This window comes from Stenella coeruleoalba (genome assembly GCF_951394435.1).
Source record: "Stenella coeruleoalba genome assembly, chromosome: 20".
Classification (NCBI taxonomy): Eukaryota; Metazoa; Chordata; class Mammalia; order Artiodactyla; family Delphinidae; genus Stenella; species Stenella coeruleoalba.
In genome coordinates this window covers 56665615-56681671 of record NC_137166.1, presented here as the reverse complement: position 1 = coordinate 56681671, position 16057 = coordinate 56665615, and the positions used below count along the sequence as shown (strand labels likewise).

Below are 16057 nucleotides of genomic sequence, written 5' to 3'. Positions count from 1 at the left end.
TATTAGATGGAAAGTGTGTACCACTAAGCATTAGAATCATTTTGAGCAGGTCAAGGTGTGATCACTTGTGGGAGGTCCATGGAAATGGATGAGCTGAGCAGAAAGTCCCCTAGTGGACTCACACTCCAGGATACAGGGTCATTGGTGGGCTTTGGGATGAAGTGACCCCTTACCACAGTTGTCGTTCAGTACCCACAGGGGATTGGTTCCAGGACCCACCAGGATACCAGAAGGGATGCTCAAGTCCCATAGTCTGCCCTCCATACCCACAGGTTCTGCATTCACGGGTTCGACTAACCAGGGCTTGTAAACAGAGTACACGATCCACGGTTGGTTGAATCCGCAGATGTGGAGCCCGTGAATACCAAAAGTCAACTGTTTTTTAAATTTTTCTCTCCCTCTTTCTACCTTCCCCTGTGTATGTACAGTACCATTTGCCTAAATTAAATGCACCTTGGGCACGTCTCCATTTTATCCAGCTGCCTACTGGGGCTTCCTGCGTGAATCAGCATCAACGTTGTTGTCAACTTTTTGGGCCACCCAGTGTGTTCCTGGTGGTCTCTGGAGACATTAACACCTCCACTAAGACCACAAGGAAAATCCTGTGAGGCTGGATTTCTGGGTCACTCCATGTCTTAAGGTGGCACCTGAAGATACAGCTTCCGCAGGGATCCCTTCATGTCCTTGTTCTTCAGGCTGTAGATAAGCAGATTTAGGGTGGGCATGAGGATGCAGTAGAAGACGGCAGCTAGGCGCCCTTGCTGAGGGGAATATCGTGCGGTGGGCTGCATGTAGGCAGAGCTGCCAGTGCCGTAAAACAGGAGGACGGTGGCCAGGTGGGAGGAACACCTGGAGAAGGCCTTCCAGGGGCTGGCTGCTGAGCGGATCTGAACCACCGTGGCCAAGATGCACACACAGGACAGGACAGTGAGGCTAAAGCAGCTGATGATGACGCAACCGCTGGCTGCAAATCCCGCAGTGTCATGGACACCTGTGTTGGCACAGGCTAGGCGCATGAGTGGCGGGATGTCACAGAAGTGGTCAATCACGTTGGGGCCGCAGAAGAGCAGGGAGAAGGTGTTGGTTAGGGGAGGGCAGAGAAGAGGAGCCCACTGCCCCAGGCCGCCGCCACGGAGACACAGGTCCAGGGCCTCATGGCTGCCCCGTACACCAGGGGCCTGTAGGTGGCCAGACAATGGTCAAGCCATGGAGGTGATGAGAAAACACTCTGCGGACTCCAGGCAGACAAAGGCAGAGTTGGAACATGTACGCATGGAGGGAAATCTGCCCCGAGCCCAGCAGGGTGGCCACCAGGGCCCGGGGCAGGGTGGTGGACATGGAGCAGATATCCACTAAGGAGAGGTGTTTGAGGAAGGAGTACATGGGCGTGTGCAGGCGGGCGTCCAGCGTCACGGCGGCGACGATGGAGATGTTCCCCAGAAACGCGGCCGGGTAAACCAGAAGGAAGGCAGCAGCGCTGAGCAGCTGTATCTCAGGGACCGCTGAGAAACCCGGAGGAAGGAAACGGGCACTGCCTTGAGGTTGGTCATGTTGTGTCTTCGGAAAAGCTCGCGAATGGCAGGGGATGCTCAAAAAGCAGTGCATGGGGCTTCCCTGGTGGCGCAGTGGTTAAGAATCAGCCTGCCAATGCAGGGGACTGGTTTGAGCCCTGGTCTGGGAAGATCCCACATGCTACAGAGCAATGAAGCCCGTGTGCCACAACTACTGAGCCTGTGCTCTAGAGCCTGTGAGCCACAACTACTGAAGCCCACGCGCCTACAGCTGGTGCTCCACAACAAGAGAAGCCACCGCAAAGAGAAACCACCGCAAAGAGAAGCCCATGAACCACAACGAAGATCCAACACAGCCAAAAATAAATAAATTTATTTTTTTAAAAAAAAGTAAAGGAATAATCATGACTCTCTTTATAAAGCACTTTCTCATCTGTTGCTATGTTTAATATCCATAAGGACTAAGGACCTCCTGGGGATAGATTTCACCTCCATTTTACAGATAAGATAATGGAGGCTCACAAAGGTTGAGTATCTTGTCAATGATCAGAGATGTAGTAAATAGTGTTAAATTTTCCGTTTCCGGTTTTGCAATTTCCCAATTGCTCCTTGCTGGCGCTCAGAGCAAGAGTCAACCTACAGCAAAGTAGCATTGGCTCTAGGGGCCCTAACTGTATATGCTCTCCCCCTTTGATCAATTTATTTCTGCATGGATCATGGTCTCTACAAAGCTGTTTCTTTCTTACATAGATGGAGAGGTCTCTGGACTTGGGCAGTATGTCCAGAGTGCAAAAGTTTATCCTACTGGGTTTATCTGCCAGGCAAGGCATAAGGATTGTGCTTCCTGACTCTCTACCTGCTCACCCTCCTGGAGAAAACGCGCATCATTTTCCTTGTCTGCAGTCATGGTGAGCTCTGAAAGCCCATGTACTTCTTCCTGGGCAACCTGAGCTGCCTGGAGATGTGCTACATGTCAGTGACCATGCCCAGCTTGCTCATGGGGCTGAGGTCCGGTGCATGCCATGTGCCCTTCACAGCCTGCATAATTCAGCTTTTTTTATTCATATCTCTCATTGGCACCAAGTGCACCCTCCTGGCCTCCATGGCCTATGACCACTATGTGGCCATCTGCCACCCACTACCCTACCTGCTGCTCATGAGGCCCCAGATATGCCTGGGTTTAGCTTTGTCCTCATGGCTTTGTGGGTTGTTGGTCTCGGTGGTCAAGCTATCATGCATCGCCAGCCTGTCCTCCTGTGGCCCCAATGTCCTCAACCAATTTTTCTGTGATGTCTCCCCTCTGCTCAACCTGTCCTGCACCCACGTGACCCTGACGGAGCTGGTCGACTTCATCTCTGCCATCGTCATCTGCAGGATTCTGCTAGTTGCTCTGCCCTCATATGTGGCCATCAGGAGGGCTGTGCTCCAAATGTCTTCGGCTGCTGCCAGCAGCAACCCCTCCACCTGCGCCCCCAACCTGACTGTGGTGGACATCTTCTGCTCAGTGGTTCTCTTTACGTATTCCCGCCCCAGCCGTGTCGAACCCACTGCACTGACCTCAACAAGTTGCTGTCTGTCATCTACACGGTGGCCATGCCCATGTGCTGCCTGATCTAGTCTACTGCCTGCGGAACAAGGAGGTCCACGCAGCGCTGCGGACATTTCCTGCTCCTGATTTTAACACTTTCGTGGCCAAAACACGTGCACAACTTTCAAAGGCAAATAGAAATCCGGAGGAAAATATTTGCAACATAACGTATAAAGACTTCTTTAAATAAAGGAGAAAAATATGAAGACCCTCACCAAGAGAAAAACCAAAAGGAAAATGGTCATGAACATCAAGCCTATTAAAGGAAACATGTAAGTGGCTGATAACCTACAAAAAAGATGTGCACGCCCTCTAGTAATCCAAGAAATGGAAATTTACTCCTTGCCCACTGTAAAAAAAAGTATAATACAAAATTGAAGCACAAGAATTTTTATCACAACACTGTGAAATTTGGAATAAACATTATTTTATTGGAAATTTTTACAAACAACTCCAATGTCCACCAACGTGAAATCATTTAAATATGTTACATTATATACATAGTGTGAAATAACAGGCATTCATTAAAGAGATTAAACCAGACTTGCAGGTACTGCCATGGGGAGACAGTAAGTTGTTTAGTTAAAAATGAAAGAAGCAGTATAAGAGTATGTCAAAGATTTGTAAAACAATAATAATAGACTAATTGCAGTAGTTATTTATGTTAATAACTAATAACCTAGAAAAGAATCTGAAAAAATATATATCAAAGAGTTATTAGCTATGTTTTTAGGCATGAGACCACAGGGGACTCATATTTTCTATTTTATACATTTGAATTTTTTGCAATAAACTTGTATTACCTTTATAATTGAATAAATATGCATTTTATAAGAGAAAACAGAAATTCAAAGAAAGACCTTCTATAGAATGACTTACTACCATACTAGCATATTTTTCATTTTTATTTTAAGTAATAAAAATTTGTGTTGGGGGACTTCCCTGGCGGTTCAGTGGTTAAGACTCCGTGCTTCCGCTGAAGGGGGCACAAGTTCCATCCCTGGTCGGGGAACTAAGATCCCACATGCAGAGTGGTGCGGCCAAAAAGAAAAAAAATAAAATCGTGTTGACAGTGCCTCAAGGGAAATGAACATGTTCTAGTGTGTTTTGTGAGAGTATATGTTGGTACGTTTTAGAAGGGCAGTTTGCTAATAAATACAAAAAGCCTCGAGAATCTGAATGGCCTTGCATTCATCCATTCAACTTTGGGAATTTATCCTGGAGAAGAAAGTAAAAGATATGGGCAAAAGTTGACCTACAATGATACCCATTCCAAACTATTTGCACAAAGACAAATAACCCAATAGTTCATCCAAAAAAAGGCAATAGAAATGGCCAATAAACTGTGGAATAATATTCAATCTCCACCACAACTAAAGAAATGAAACTCAAAGTAATAAGATGCTCCCCCCTGGTAGTGGAGCATCTTTTAATTTGCCCAGAGCAAATTAAACCCAAAAAAATCCTTTGAGAGAACCCAGTGTTGGTTGGATGTGGGGCAATGTACCCTCTAAGACTACTGTGGGAATGCAGATTGAGGCAGTGTTTTTGGAAAACAATTGGCCAATATTTATCAAATTTTAAATTCACAATCACTTTGACACAGCTATTACCATTTTATCTTCATCTTCACTGATGTTTCCAGCTCTCTACCTTCCAGGCTCTTTATGCATGGGTGGGATCATGTGAGTGGTACTGGCCAATGAGTAATATGTCACTTCTAGACCAAATCATTTAATTCCTGGTGTGAGACCCTCCAGATCTCTCTTTTCTGTTTGGCATGGTGGCAAGCAAAGTTCAAGACTGGCCTTTTCCACCTGAATTCCGACCATGGTTAGCAGAACACCCTTTAAAATGGTCATAAAAATTCTCTATATGCAAATCTCACAGATACATTGCTAAGTGACAAAAGCAGGATGCCAAATATGATCTGGGAAACGGAAGAGCTTGGTTCCAATTGTTTGGAAAAATTTGTGCCACCAAAAATTTTCATGTTTCCTCTTTCCTCAGAAATACTCCTCTTTTCAAAGCTCCACCTGGCCAGGTGTGGGAGCACTTTGAGTCTGTGCTCTTTGCCCATGGTTCTTCTCATCCCCAGGCTGCCATCCTTCCCAAGCCCTGAACCAATAATTGTGGTTGTTGGCCTGGGTTGGGGGGGCGGGGGGGGGGGGAGGTTGCAATGCTCTAGTTGGCCAGCAGGTGTTACATGCCTTCCCCTAGACCCAAGAGCCGCTGTGGCCAGCTCACTCAAGACATAAGGGCAGAGCGTGGGGTAGCGTTTCTCCCCCAGTGGAGTATGTGACTAAAAGGACACCTCTTTAGGTGATAATGGAGTCAAGGAAATATCAGATTCTACTGCAGCTACAATTCCATGAGGGAGATGCATCCTAGAACAGGGAAAGGGGCAGAAGACAGAGATTACAGTGATTTTTTAATATTGAAAAATAATCTTATTATAAAAGCAATACATGCTTGCCACACACACAAAAATTTTTTGACAAAATACAATGAAGTGAAAATGAAAGCAAAGCCTTCCCAAGGTCTGCCACACACTGGCAATCGCCATTAGCATTTCATAGTGTTGATTTTCAAATTCTTTCCAATATACATACATACACTCATTGCATTACAAAATCAAAATGTAATTACACTGTCCATACTGTTTCCTAACCTGAATTTTCCACATCACGATATACAATCGACATCTTTCATGGAAGTAAATATACTTACAAAATTTGTTTTTCATGGCATTGTAGGATTCCATGTGTAGCTGTGCCTCAGTTTAATGACCCCTCTATTGTTGAATAGAGGTTTCTCCCAACAGCTCTCCATTAGAGGCACAAAATGCTGGGACTTCCCTGGCGGTCCAGTGGTTAAGACTCTGCGCTTCCACTGCAGGGGGCACGGGTTCCATCAGGGAACTAAGATCCCACATGCCGTGTGGCATGGCCAAAAATTTAAAAAAAAAAACAAGAGAGAAAAGAAAAAGAAGCACAAAATGCTATGAATATTCTCGCAATTACATTGTTGCAAGCATCCTAAGTTATTTTCTTGGCAAAAAATCCTTAAAATGATACATTGTCAAAGGCCATGAACATTCAGATCTTAATGCATATTGACAAATTGCCCTCCAGAAACATTATACCAATTTCAGATAATAACTTTCATGATTGCTGAAATTTGGGAAAAAATTCAGTTCCTTGAATTTTGGGGTGTGCATCCTCATATGCAAACATCTGTAGCTAGGTCTAGAATTTTTGTCTTTACATTTTTTAATTTAGAATTTTATTTAGAATTTTACTCTAAATTTTTACATTTTTATTTATATCAGGCCTCCATGTCAATATACAGAGATACAACAAATTTTTTAAAATTGCTTCATTAGGTTTCACAATATGGGGGCAACATAACCTATTCAGTCATTATGTTATTGGTGAATATTCACATTCTTTCCAGTTTGGGCCACTTAAAACAATGCTATAATAAACATCCTTGTACATTTATTTTTACAGATCAGTGCTTTAATATTCCTGTGAGATATCTGCAAACGTGGCGATTCTGGGTCAAAGTGTAGCCAGAACAATTCAAATTTTATTTATTTATTTTATTTATTTATTTTTGGCTGCGTTGGGTCTTTGTTGCTGCGTGCAGGCTTTCTCTAGTTGCTGCAAGCGGGGGCTACTCTTCATTGCGGTGCGTGGGCTTCTCATCGTGGTGGTTTCTCTTGTTTCGGAGCACGGGCTCTAGGCGCGCGGGCGTCAGTAGCTGCAAGCATGCAGGCTCAGCATTTGCAGCATACAGGCCCTAGAGCGCGCAGGCTTCAGTGGTTGTGGCACACAGGCTCAGTAGTTGTGGAGCTAGTTGCTCTGCAGCATGTGGGATATTCCCGGACCAGGGATCGAACCCGTGTCCCCTGCATTGGCAGGCGGATTCTTACCCATTGCGCCACCAGGGAAATCCCCACAATTCAAATTTTTAATAGGTGATACCAGGTTGTTCTCCAAGAAGGTTTTAACAATTTATGCCACCACCAGCAATGTATGAGAGAGAGAGTGCCCACTTTTTTAAAACCACTTCAGTTCTAGGTGTTAACAATAATTTGAATTTTTCCTGATCTGGTACAGTGATGGTACAACATTGTAACTAGCATCTTTCCTGAATATCAAGGAGACTTATTAGATTCATTGCTCATTTGCATCATCTCATCTATAAATTGCCATTTCTAATTGCCCTCCTTACCCTGACATACATATATTTTTTTTTATACATATATTTTTAAAGTAGGGTATTGAACACTTTGAAAACAGTTTGACAGTTCTTTTTTTTTTAACATCTTTATTGGAGTATAATTGCTTTACAATGGTGTGTTAGTTTCTGCTTTATAACAAAGTGAATCAGTTATACATATACATATCTTCCCATATCCCTTCCCTCTTGCATCTCTCTCCCTACCACCCTCCCTATCCCACACCTCTAGGTGGTCACAAAGCACCGAGCTGTTCTCCCTGTGCTATGGGGCTGCCTCCCACTAGCTATCTATTTTACGTTTGGTAGTGTATATATGTCCATGCCACTCCCTCACTTTGTCACAGCTTACCCTTCCCCCTCCCCATATCCTCAAGTCCATTCTCTAGTAGGTCTGTGTCTTTATTCAGGTCTTACCCCTAGGTTCTTCATGACATTTTTTTTCTTATATTCCATATATATATGTGTTAGCACACGGTATTTGTCTTTCTCTTTCTGACTTACTTCACTCTGTATGACAGACTCTAGGTCCATCCACCTCACTACAAATAACTCAATTTCGATAGAAAGCCCAGAGATAAACCCATGCACATATGGTCACCTTATCTTTGATAAAGGAGGTAGGAATGTACAGTGGAGAAAGGACAGCCTGTTCAATAAGTGGTGCTGGGAAAACTGGACAGGTACATGTAAAAGTATGAAATTAGATCACTCCCTAACACCATACACAAAAATAAGCTCAAAATGGATTAAAGACCTAAATGTAAGGCCAGACACTATAAAACTCTTAGAGGAAAACAGGCACAACACTCTGTGACATAAATCACAGCAAGATCCTTTTTGACCCGCCTCCTAGAGAAATGGAAATAAAAACAAAAATAAACAAATGGGACCTAATGAAACTTAAAAGCTTTTGCACAGCAAAGGAAACCATAAACAAGACCAAAAGACAACCCTCAGAATGGGAGAAAATATTTGCAAATGAAGCAACTGACAAAGGATTAATCTCCAAAATTTACAAGCAGCTCATACAGCTCAATAACAAAAGAACAAACAACCCAATCCAAAAATGGGCAGAAGACCTAAATAGACATTTCTCCAAAAAAGATATAGAGATTGCCAACAAACACATGAAAGAATGCTCAACATCATTAATCATTAGAGAAATGCAAATCAAAATGCCAATGAGATATCATCTCACACTGGTCAGAATGGCCATCATCAAAAAATCTAGAAACAATAAATGCTGGATAGGGTGTGGAGAAAAGGGAACACTCTTGCACTGCTGGTGGGAATGTGAATTGGCACAGCCACTATGGAGAACAGTATGGAGGTTCCTTAAAAAACTACAAATAGAACTACCATACGACCCAGCAATCCCACTACTGGGCATATACCCTGAGAAAAGCATAACTCAAAAAGAGTCATGTACCACAATGTTCATTGCAGCTCTATTTACAATAGCCAGGAGATGGAAGCAACCTAAGTGTCCATCATCGGAGGAATGGATAAAGAAGATGTGGCACATATATACAATGGAATATTACTCAGCCATAAAAAGAAACGAAATTGAGTTATTTGTAGTGAGGTGGATGGACCTAGAGTCTGTCATACAGAGTGAAGTAAGTCAAAAAGAGAAAAACAAATACCGTATGCTAACACATATATATGGAATCTAAAAAAATGGTCATGAAGAACCTAAGGGCAAGACGGGAATAAAGACACAGACCTACTAGAGAATGGACTTGAGGATATGGGGAGGGGGAAGGGTAAGCTGTGACAAAGTGAGAGAGTGGCATGGACATATATACACTACCAAATGTAAAATAGATAGCTAGTGGGAGGCAGCCGCATGGCAGAGGGAGAACAGCTCGGTGCTTTGTACCACCTAGAAGTGTGGGATAGGGAGGGTGGTAGGGAGAGAGATGCAAGAGGGAAGAGATATGGGAAGATATGTATATGTATAACTGATTCACTTTGTTATAAAGCAGAAACTAACACACCATTGTAAAGCAATTATACTCCAATAAAGATGTTAAAAAGTGATTTCTCCTGGAGTATTCTACCTGATACAAGTGGAAGACTTATAATTAGTCTAAGTTTCAAATAAAAGCACATCTATACTAAAAAAAAAAAAAGGGGTACACACAACTCTATATAAAATAGATAAGCAACAAGGATTTACTGGATAGCACAGGAAACTGCATTCAATATCTTGCAATAACCTATAATGGAAAATAATCTGAAAACATATGTGTATAACTGAATCACTTTGCTGTACCCCAAAATTAACACAATAATGTAAATCAACTATACTTCAATTTTTAAAACTTTTAAAAATTATCATGCTGTATACCTTAAATATATACAATTTTCACTTAAAAATTAAATGACATTAAAAAGAAGAATTAAAGAGGACCTACATTAATGGGCGCATGTTATAAACTTGAGTAGTCAGTAATTTTCACTTTTCATTTTTACCTATATTAGTCTGTACATTTTGTGTCATCCCAGTCAAAATCCCACAAGGGTATGTGTGTGCATGTGTAAGTGTGTGTATGTGTGAAACTAAGCAAACTGAATCCTAAAATTTATATGCGAAGGTAAAGGACCAACTCTAGTAGAAAATAATGCTTGTCTCAAAGCTACAGAAAGTAACAATAAGGAAATCTGACCAGTGAGCTAGCAAAGAGAGCAAAGAACTGAGCCAACACACAAATGTTTATTTAATTGATAAGAAAAAATGGCATTGCAGAGAAGTGAAGAAAGTAAAGGCATTTCAATAAACGGCCTTAGCCCAATTCACCACTACTAAGAGAACATGAGGGGACTTCCCTGGTGACGCAGTGGTTAAGAATCCGCCTGCCAATGCAAGGGACATGGGTTCAAGCCCTGGTCCGGGAAGATCCCACATGCCTCGGAGCAACTAAGCCCGTGTGCCACAACTACTGAGCCCACATGCCACAACTACTGAAACCCTCGTGCCTAGAGCCCGTGCTCTGCAACGAGAAGCCACGGCAATGAGAAGCCCGCGCACCGCAACGAAGTGTAGCCCCCGCTCTCCGCAACCAGAGAAAAGCCTGCGCGCAGCAACAAAGACCCAAGGTAGCCAAAAATAAATAAATAAACAAATTTAAATAAAAAAAAAAGAGAGAGAGAATGTGAAATTTTCTCAAGCTCAAACTCTTCTTAAAACTATGTGCCCTCTATAATATACATATATCGAAACTAACACAACGTTGTAAATCAACTATACTCCAGTAAAATTTTTTTAAAAAGGTAAAAGACCAAAAAAAATATGTTCTAAAGGAAGAAGGAAAAGTAAATTCAAAATCAATAAAACTCTTAGAAGATGGTAGGAGGCACATTGCTTTGGGGTCTGTTTAGACTTGGAAACAAGCGCAACTGGTTTAATTATATAAAAACTAAGCACTCTATCACACACACACAGTGAAAGGACTGAAAAGTCAAGCTATAGTGTGGGAAATTGTTTGCAACACATATCTTTGAAAAAGAGCTCATATCTTGAACACAGAAATAACGTCTCTAAAGCAAAAAGAGGGAATTGCCTGGTTGTCCAGTGGTTAGGAGTCTGTGCTTCCACTGCTGGGAGCCCGGGTTGAATCCCGGTTTGGGGAACTAAGATCCCACAAGCCGCAGGGTGAAGCAAAAAAAAAAAAAAGAAAAATAGAGGAAAATACTTCAGAAGAAAACAGTGGGGAAGAAACTTAAACTAGCCCATCAGAAAGAAGAATATTGAACTGCCATTCAATAGATGAAAAAATACACAAACTCGTTAGCAATCAGGAAAATGCAAAAGAAAAACATAATGAGATACAACTACAACCAACACCAAACCGTGCTTACTGCCAAGTTTTGGAATGGGAAATAGATGGAAATACTCATTCACTACTGCTGGGGGTGTAAATCGGTCGACTGTGGCAATAAAATTGGCAGTATCTACTAAAGGTTAATGCACACAAATTTATGACAAAGCAGTTCCCCTCCTACATGTGTATTTAGGGGTAATGCATGGACTTGAGCACCCAGACACGTACAAGAATATTTATAGCAGCGTCAAACCAGAAGCCACACAAATGTCCATTAACACCAAAATATGAGAAAAATTTAACCAAAAACAAAGGCAATGAGAAAAAAAAATAAAAGAAAAAATAAAATAAATTAAAAATGTCACCTTCCTGAGATAAAATTTCATTGTAAAAAGATGGACCTAAATGATGGGGGGAAAAAAGCAATGAAAATGACCAAATAACACCTACATGCAACAACATAGTTAAATCTCACAAATGTGTTGAACGAGATATACAGAAACATATAGTGTACGAAGCCACGTATATGAAGTCCAACAGCAGCTAAAACAAAATTATACTGTTAGACACCAGTATTGTACTCATGTCTGGGGGGAAGCAAGAGGGTAGTGAGGAAAGGAATCAAGAAAAAGTCTTTGAACATAAGAAAGTGTATGATTTTACTAGACAAGGGTACGGTTATATGTAAAATATTATTCGTTGCATTGTAAAATCTTGTCCTGTGTACTTTTTCTACATGCGTTATTTTTCACACACACAAACATTTTTTTAATTAAAAAAAAAAAAAAAAAGCCTGTTTACTTTCCTACGATTCAAGGGCGCCATCTAGCGACCTCACAGGCACTTCATGAACTCAAAAGCATTCCCTAAAATTGAAACAAAATAACCGAGATACTTTGTTACTTTTTTAAGGGTTTTTTAATATGACTTTTTCCCCAAATTATGATAATCATGCACACGGCCTTGGAAGTCTGTAGGGCTTTGGATATACAGCACAATGTTCTGTGGGATTCCTGCAGCCCTGGCGTGGACGTGGCTTGGGGATGGAGCGTAGGCTGGGTTTCACATCCCCACATCACCTCGGACGGTGCCTACCGGCAGCGTGAAATATGCACACCGTGCCCAGCAGCCCTGACTGTCAGCGAGGTCCTCGGAGCATCTGCCCCCGATAGATGAGAACGCTGGGCTCAGAGACGGGAGGGTTCCTGGATGTCTGGTCCTGAGCCCCTGTTTCCCACATCAGCCCCCCATCCTGCCCCCGAACATCCAAGGAAAGGTAAAGTGGGCCACCTCCAGTAATACCTGCTACACACCTGCTTTTTCTGTCCTCAGACATCGACCCTCTCATCTTCATTGTCACTGGATTCCTGTTTCCCTGATAAAAGTAACAACAAGAAAAGAATATTTTAATAATTTCATAGGAAATCAGGAAGAGTTGTTATCTTTTCTCTTTGGATCTTTTCAATTCCCAGTGAGAAATATACACCAGCAGAAATCCAGAAACTTAGCTCCATTCTTTGTGCCATCGTCCTAAGAGTTTACATTCTGATGGGGGAACATGCAGTAATGCAATAAGCAGACAAGAGGAGCATCAAGTTTGTGATGGAAACAAGGCAGAGGTATGCACGGAGGGCCTCTGGAGATGACAGTCAGGGTGGACTTCCCTGAGGAGGTGATCTCTGGCCAGAACCCTGAATGGAGACAGGAAAGAACCACATAAGGGCTCAGGGGAGGAGGGGCGGGAGTAACAGCAGGTGCAGAGGTCCTGAGGTTGGTTCTTTGAAGAGGCAAAGAAGCCGTTGTGGCTGGAGCCCACTGACCAAGGGGGAGATAAAGTCAGCAGGGCCTGGCCGGCCACAGAAGAATTTGAGATTTATTCTGAGCAAAGAAGCCCCTGTGGGGTTTAATCTGACTCGTATCTTAACTTCATTTCCTCCGAACATTTCTTCTGTCTGCTGAGTGGAGACTTGAATGGGACTGAAGGGGAGTGGAGCGGACAGGAGACAAGGGAAGGGGGTATTGGGGATTCAGGTGAGACACCTGAATGAGACACCTGGATGGGGTAATGGGGAAGGTGGAAAACATCAAGAACACTGGCCGCTTCTAATCCTGCCTCAGACGTCTGTGCAGGGAGATTACAGATAGTGTAAAGAGAACTTGGTCTGTGGGACCTCGGGCAGCAGCAGCCACCCCGGGAATCATGGAATTGGGGTCCCTGGGGAGATGTCTGCTGGGAAGTTCACCTCAAACCTCTCACCCCAGTTGCGGGGGAAGGGTTAGGAATTCCTAACACGAGCTGCAGGGAGGGGATGGACCTAACTGCCCCCCCCCACGCCCCGCAACAAATCACTGTGTGTGTTCTTTCTCTCAATTCCTGAATTCCTTTCTCTAAGTCGAGCTTCCTCCTTCAGGTTACCATGGCAACAAGGACATTCCATCCTCTTAAAGATGTCTTTGATACACGTGTATGATATTCTGGAATATGTGAAATTATAGAGATGACAACCATATTGGTTGTTGACAGGGGTTAGGGGAAGAGACAGGAAGTGACTATAAAAGGGGGAAATGAGGGGCGATTTGGGGGGGGTGGAGTCATTCTGCATCCTGATTTTGGTGGTGCTGGTGGTATTGAATCTATGTGTGTGTTAATACTCATAGAACAATACAGCAAATAAAGTCAACATTTTTAGAAAGTGTTGGTTCAATACTGGCAGCCATTAAAAAAATATGTTGCAGAAAAAGTCTTAATGACAAAAAAAAATAGTTCTTGGTATGTGTAGTTAAGTGGGAAAAAAAGCAAGATTACCAAATGCTATACAGTGTATAATCTCTTTTTTTTAAACATCTTTATTGGAGTATAATTGCTTTACAATGGTGTGTTAGTTTCTGCTATATAACAAAGTGAATCAGCTATATATATACATACCCCCATATATCCTCCCTCTTGCGTCTCCCTCCCACCCTCCCTATCCCATCCCTCTAGGTGGTCACAAAGCACCGAGCTGATCTCCCTGTGCTATGTGGCTGCTTCCCACTAGCTATCTCTTTTACATTTGGTAGTGTATATATAGGTCCATGCCACTCTCTCACTTCGTCCCAGCTTACCCTACCCCCTCCCCGTGTCCTCAAGTCCATTCTCTACTCCTGCGTCTTTATTCCTGTCTTGCCCCTAGGTTCTTCATAACCATTTTTTTTTCTTTTTAGATTCTATATATATGTGTTAGCATATGGTATTTGTTTTTCTCTTTCTGACTTACTTCACTCTGTATGACAGACTCTAGGTCCATCCACCTCACTACAAAAAAACTCTATTTCATTTCTTTTTATGGCTTAGTAATATTCCATTGTATATATGTGCCACATCTTCTTTATCCAGTCATCTGTCGATGGACACTTGGGTTGCTTCCATGTCCTGGCTGTTGTAAATAGAGCTTCAATGAACATTGTGGTACATGACTCTTTTTGAGTTATGCTTTTCTCAGGGTATATGCCCAGTAGTGGGATTGCTGGGTCGTATGGTAGTTCTATTTGTAGTTTTTTAAGGAACCTCCATACTGTTCTTCATAGTGGCTGTATCAATTTACATTCCCACCAACAGTGCAAGAGTGTTCCTTTTCTCCACACCCTCTCCAGCATTTATTGTTCATAGATTTTTGATGATGGCCATTCTGACCAGTGTGAGGTGACACCTCATTTTAGTTTTTATTTGCATTTCTCTAATGATTAGTGATGTTGAGCATCCTTTCCTGTATTTGTTGGCAATCTGTATATCTTCTTTGGAGAAATGTCTATTTAGGTCTTCTGCCCATTTTTATATTGGGTTGTTTGTTTTTTTGATATTGAGCTCCATGAGCTGCTTGTATATTTTGGAGGTTAATCCTTTGTCAGTTGCTTCGTTTACAAATATTTTCTCCCATCCTAGGGTTGTCTTTTGGTCTTGTTTATGGTTTCCTTTGCTGTGCAAAAGCTTTTAAGTTTCATTAGGTCCCATTTGTTTATTTTTGTTTTTATTTCCATTTCTCTAGGAGGTGGGTCAAAAAGGATCTTGCTGTGATTTATGTCATAGAGTGTTCTGTCTATGTTTTCCTCTAAGAGTTTTATAGTGTCTGGCCTTACATTTAGGTCTTTAAATCATTTTGAGTTTACTTTTGTGTATGGTGTTAGGGATTGTTCTAATTTCATTCTTTTACATGTCACTGTCCAGTTTTCCCAGCACCACTTATTGAAGAGGCTGTCTTTTCTCCATTGTATATTCTTGCCCCCTTTATCAAAAATAAGGTGACCATATGTGTGTGGGTTTACCTCTGGGCTTTCTATCCTGTTCCATTGATCTATGTTTCTGTTTTTGTGCCAGTACCATACTTTCTTGATTACTGTAGCTTTGTAGTATAGTCTGAAGTCTGGGATCCTTATTCCTCCAGCTCCATTTTTCTTTCTTTTGGCTATTCAGGGTCTTTTGTGTTTCCATACAAATTGTGAATTTTTTTGTTCTAGTTCTGTGAAAACTGCCATTGGTAGTTTGATAGGGATTGCGTTAAATCTGTAGATTGCTTTGGGTAGTAGAGTCACTTTCACAGTGTTGATTCTTCCAGTCCAGGAACATGGTATGTCTCTCCATCTGTTTGTATCATCTTTAATTTCTTTTATCAGTATCTTATAGTTTTCTGCATACAGGTCTTTTGTCTCCTTAGGTAGGTTTATTCCTAGGTATTTTATTCTTTTTGTTGCAATGGTAAATGTGAGTGTTTCCTTTATTTCTCTTTCAGATTTTTCATCATTAGTGTATAGGAATGCAAGATATTTCTATGCATTAATTTTGTATCATGCTACTTTACCAAATTCGTTGATTAGCCCTAGTAGTTTTCTGGTAGCATCTTTAGGAT

General features: G+C 42.1%; 1 protein-coding gene and 1 pseudogene across 2 annotated transcripts; one reads left to right on the top strand and one right to left on the bottom strand.

Annotated features, from left to right (window-relative positions):
* Positions 1–524: 524 nt before the first annotated feature.
* On the bottom strand, positions 525–1550 carry LOC307178403 (olfactory receptor 9S13-like; annotated as a pseudogene). Its single transcript has one exon. The product of its transcript is annotated as an olfactory receptor 9S13-like (transcript).
* Positions 1551–2261: 711 nt separating this feature from the next.
* Positions 2262–3289, top strand: LOC307178498 (olfactory receptor 6Z7-like; the record flags this gene model as incomplete). The annotated part of the gene is given in 5 exon segments (XM_079906690.1): positions 2262–2351; positions 2353–2427; positions 2431–3046; positions 3049–3116; positions 3119–3289. Coding segments are annotated over 5 exon segments (1020 nt in total).
* Positions 3290–16057: the final 12768 nt, after the last annotated feature.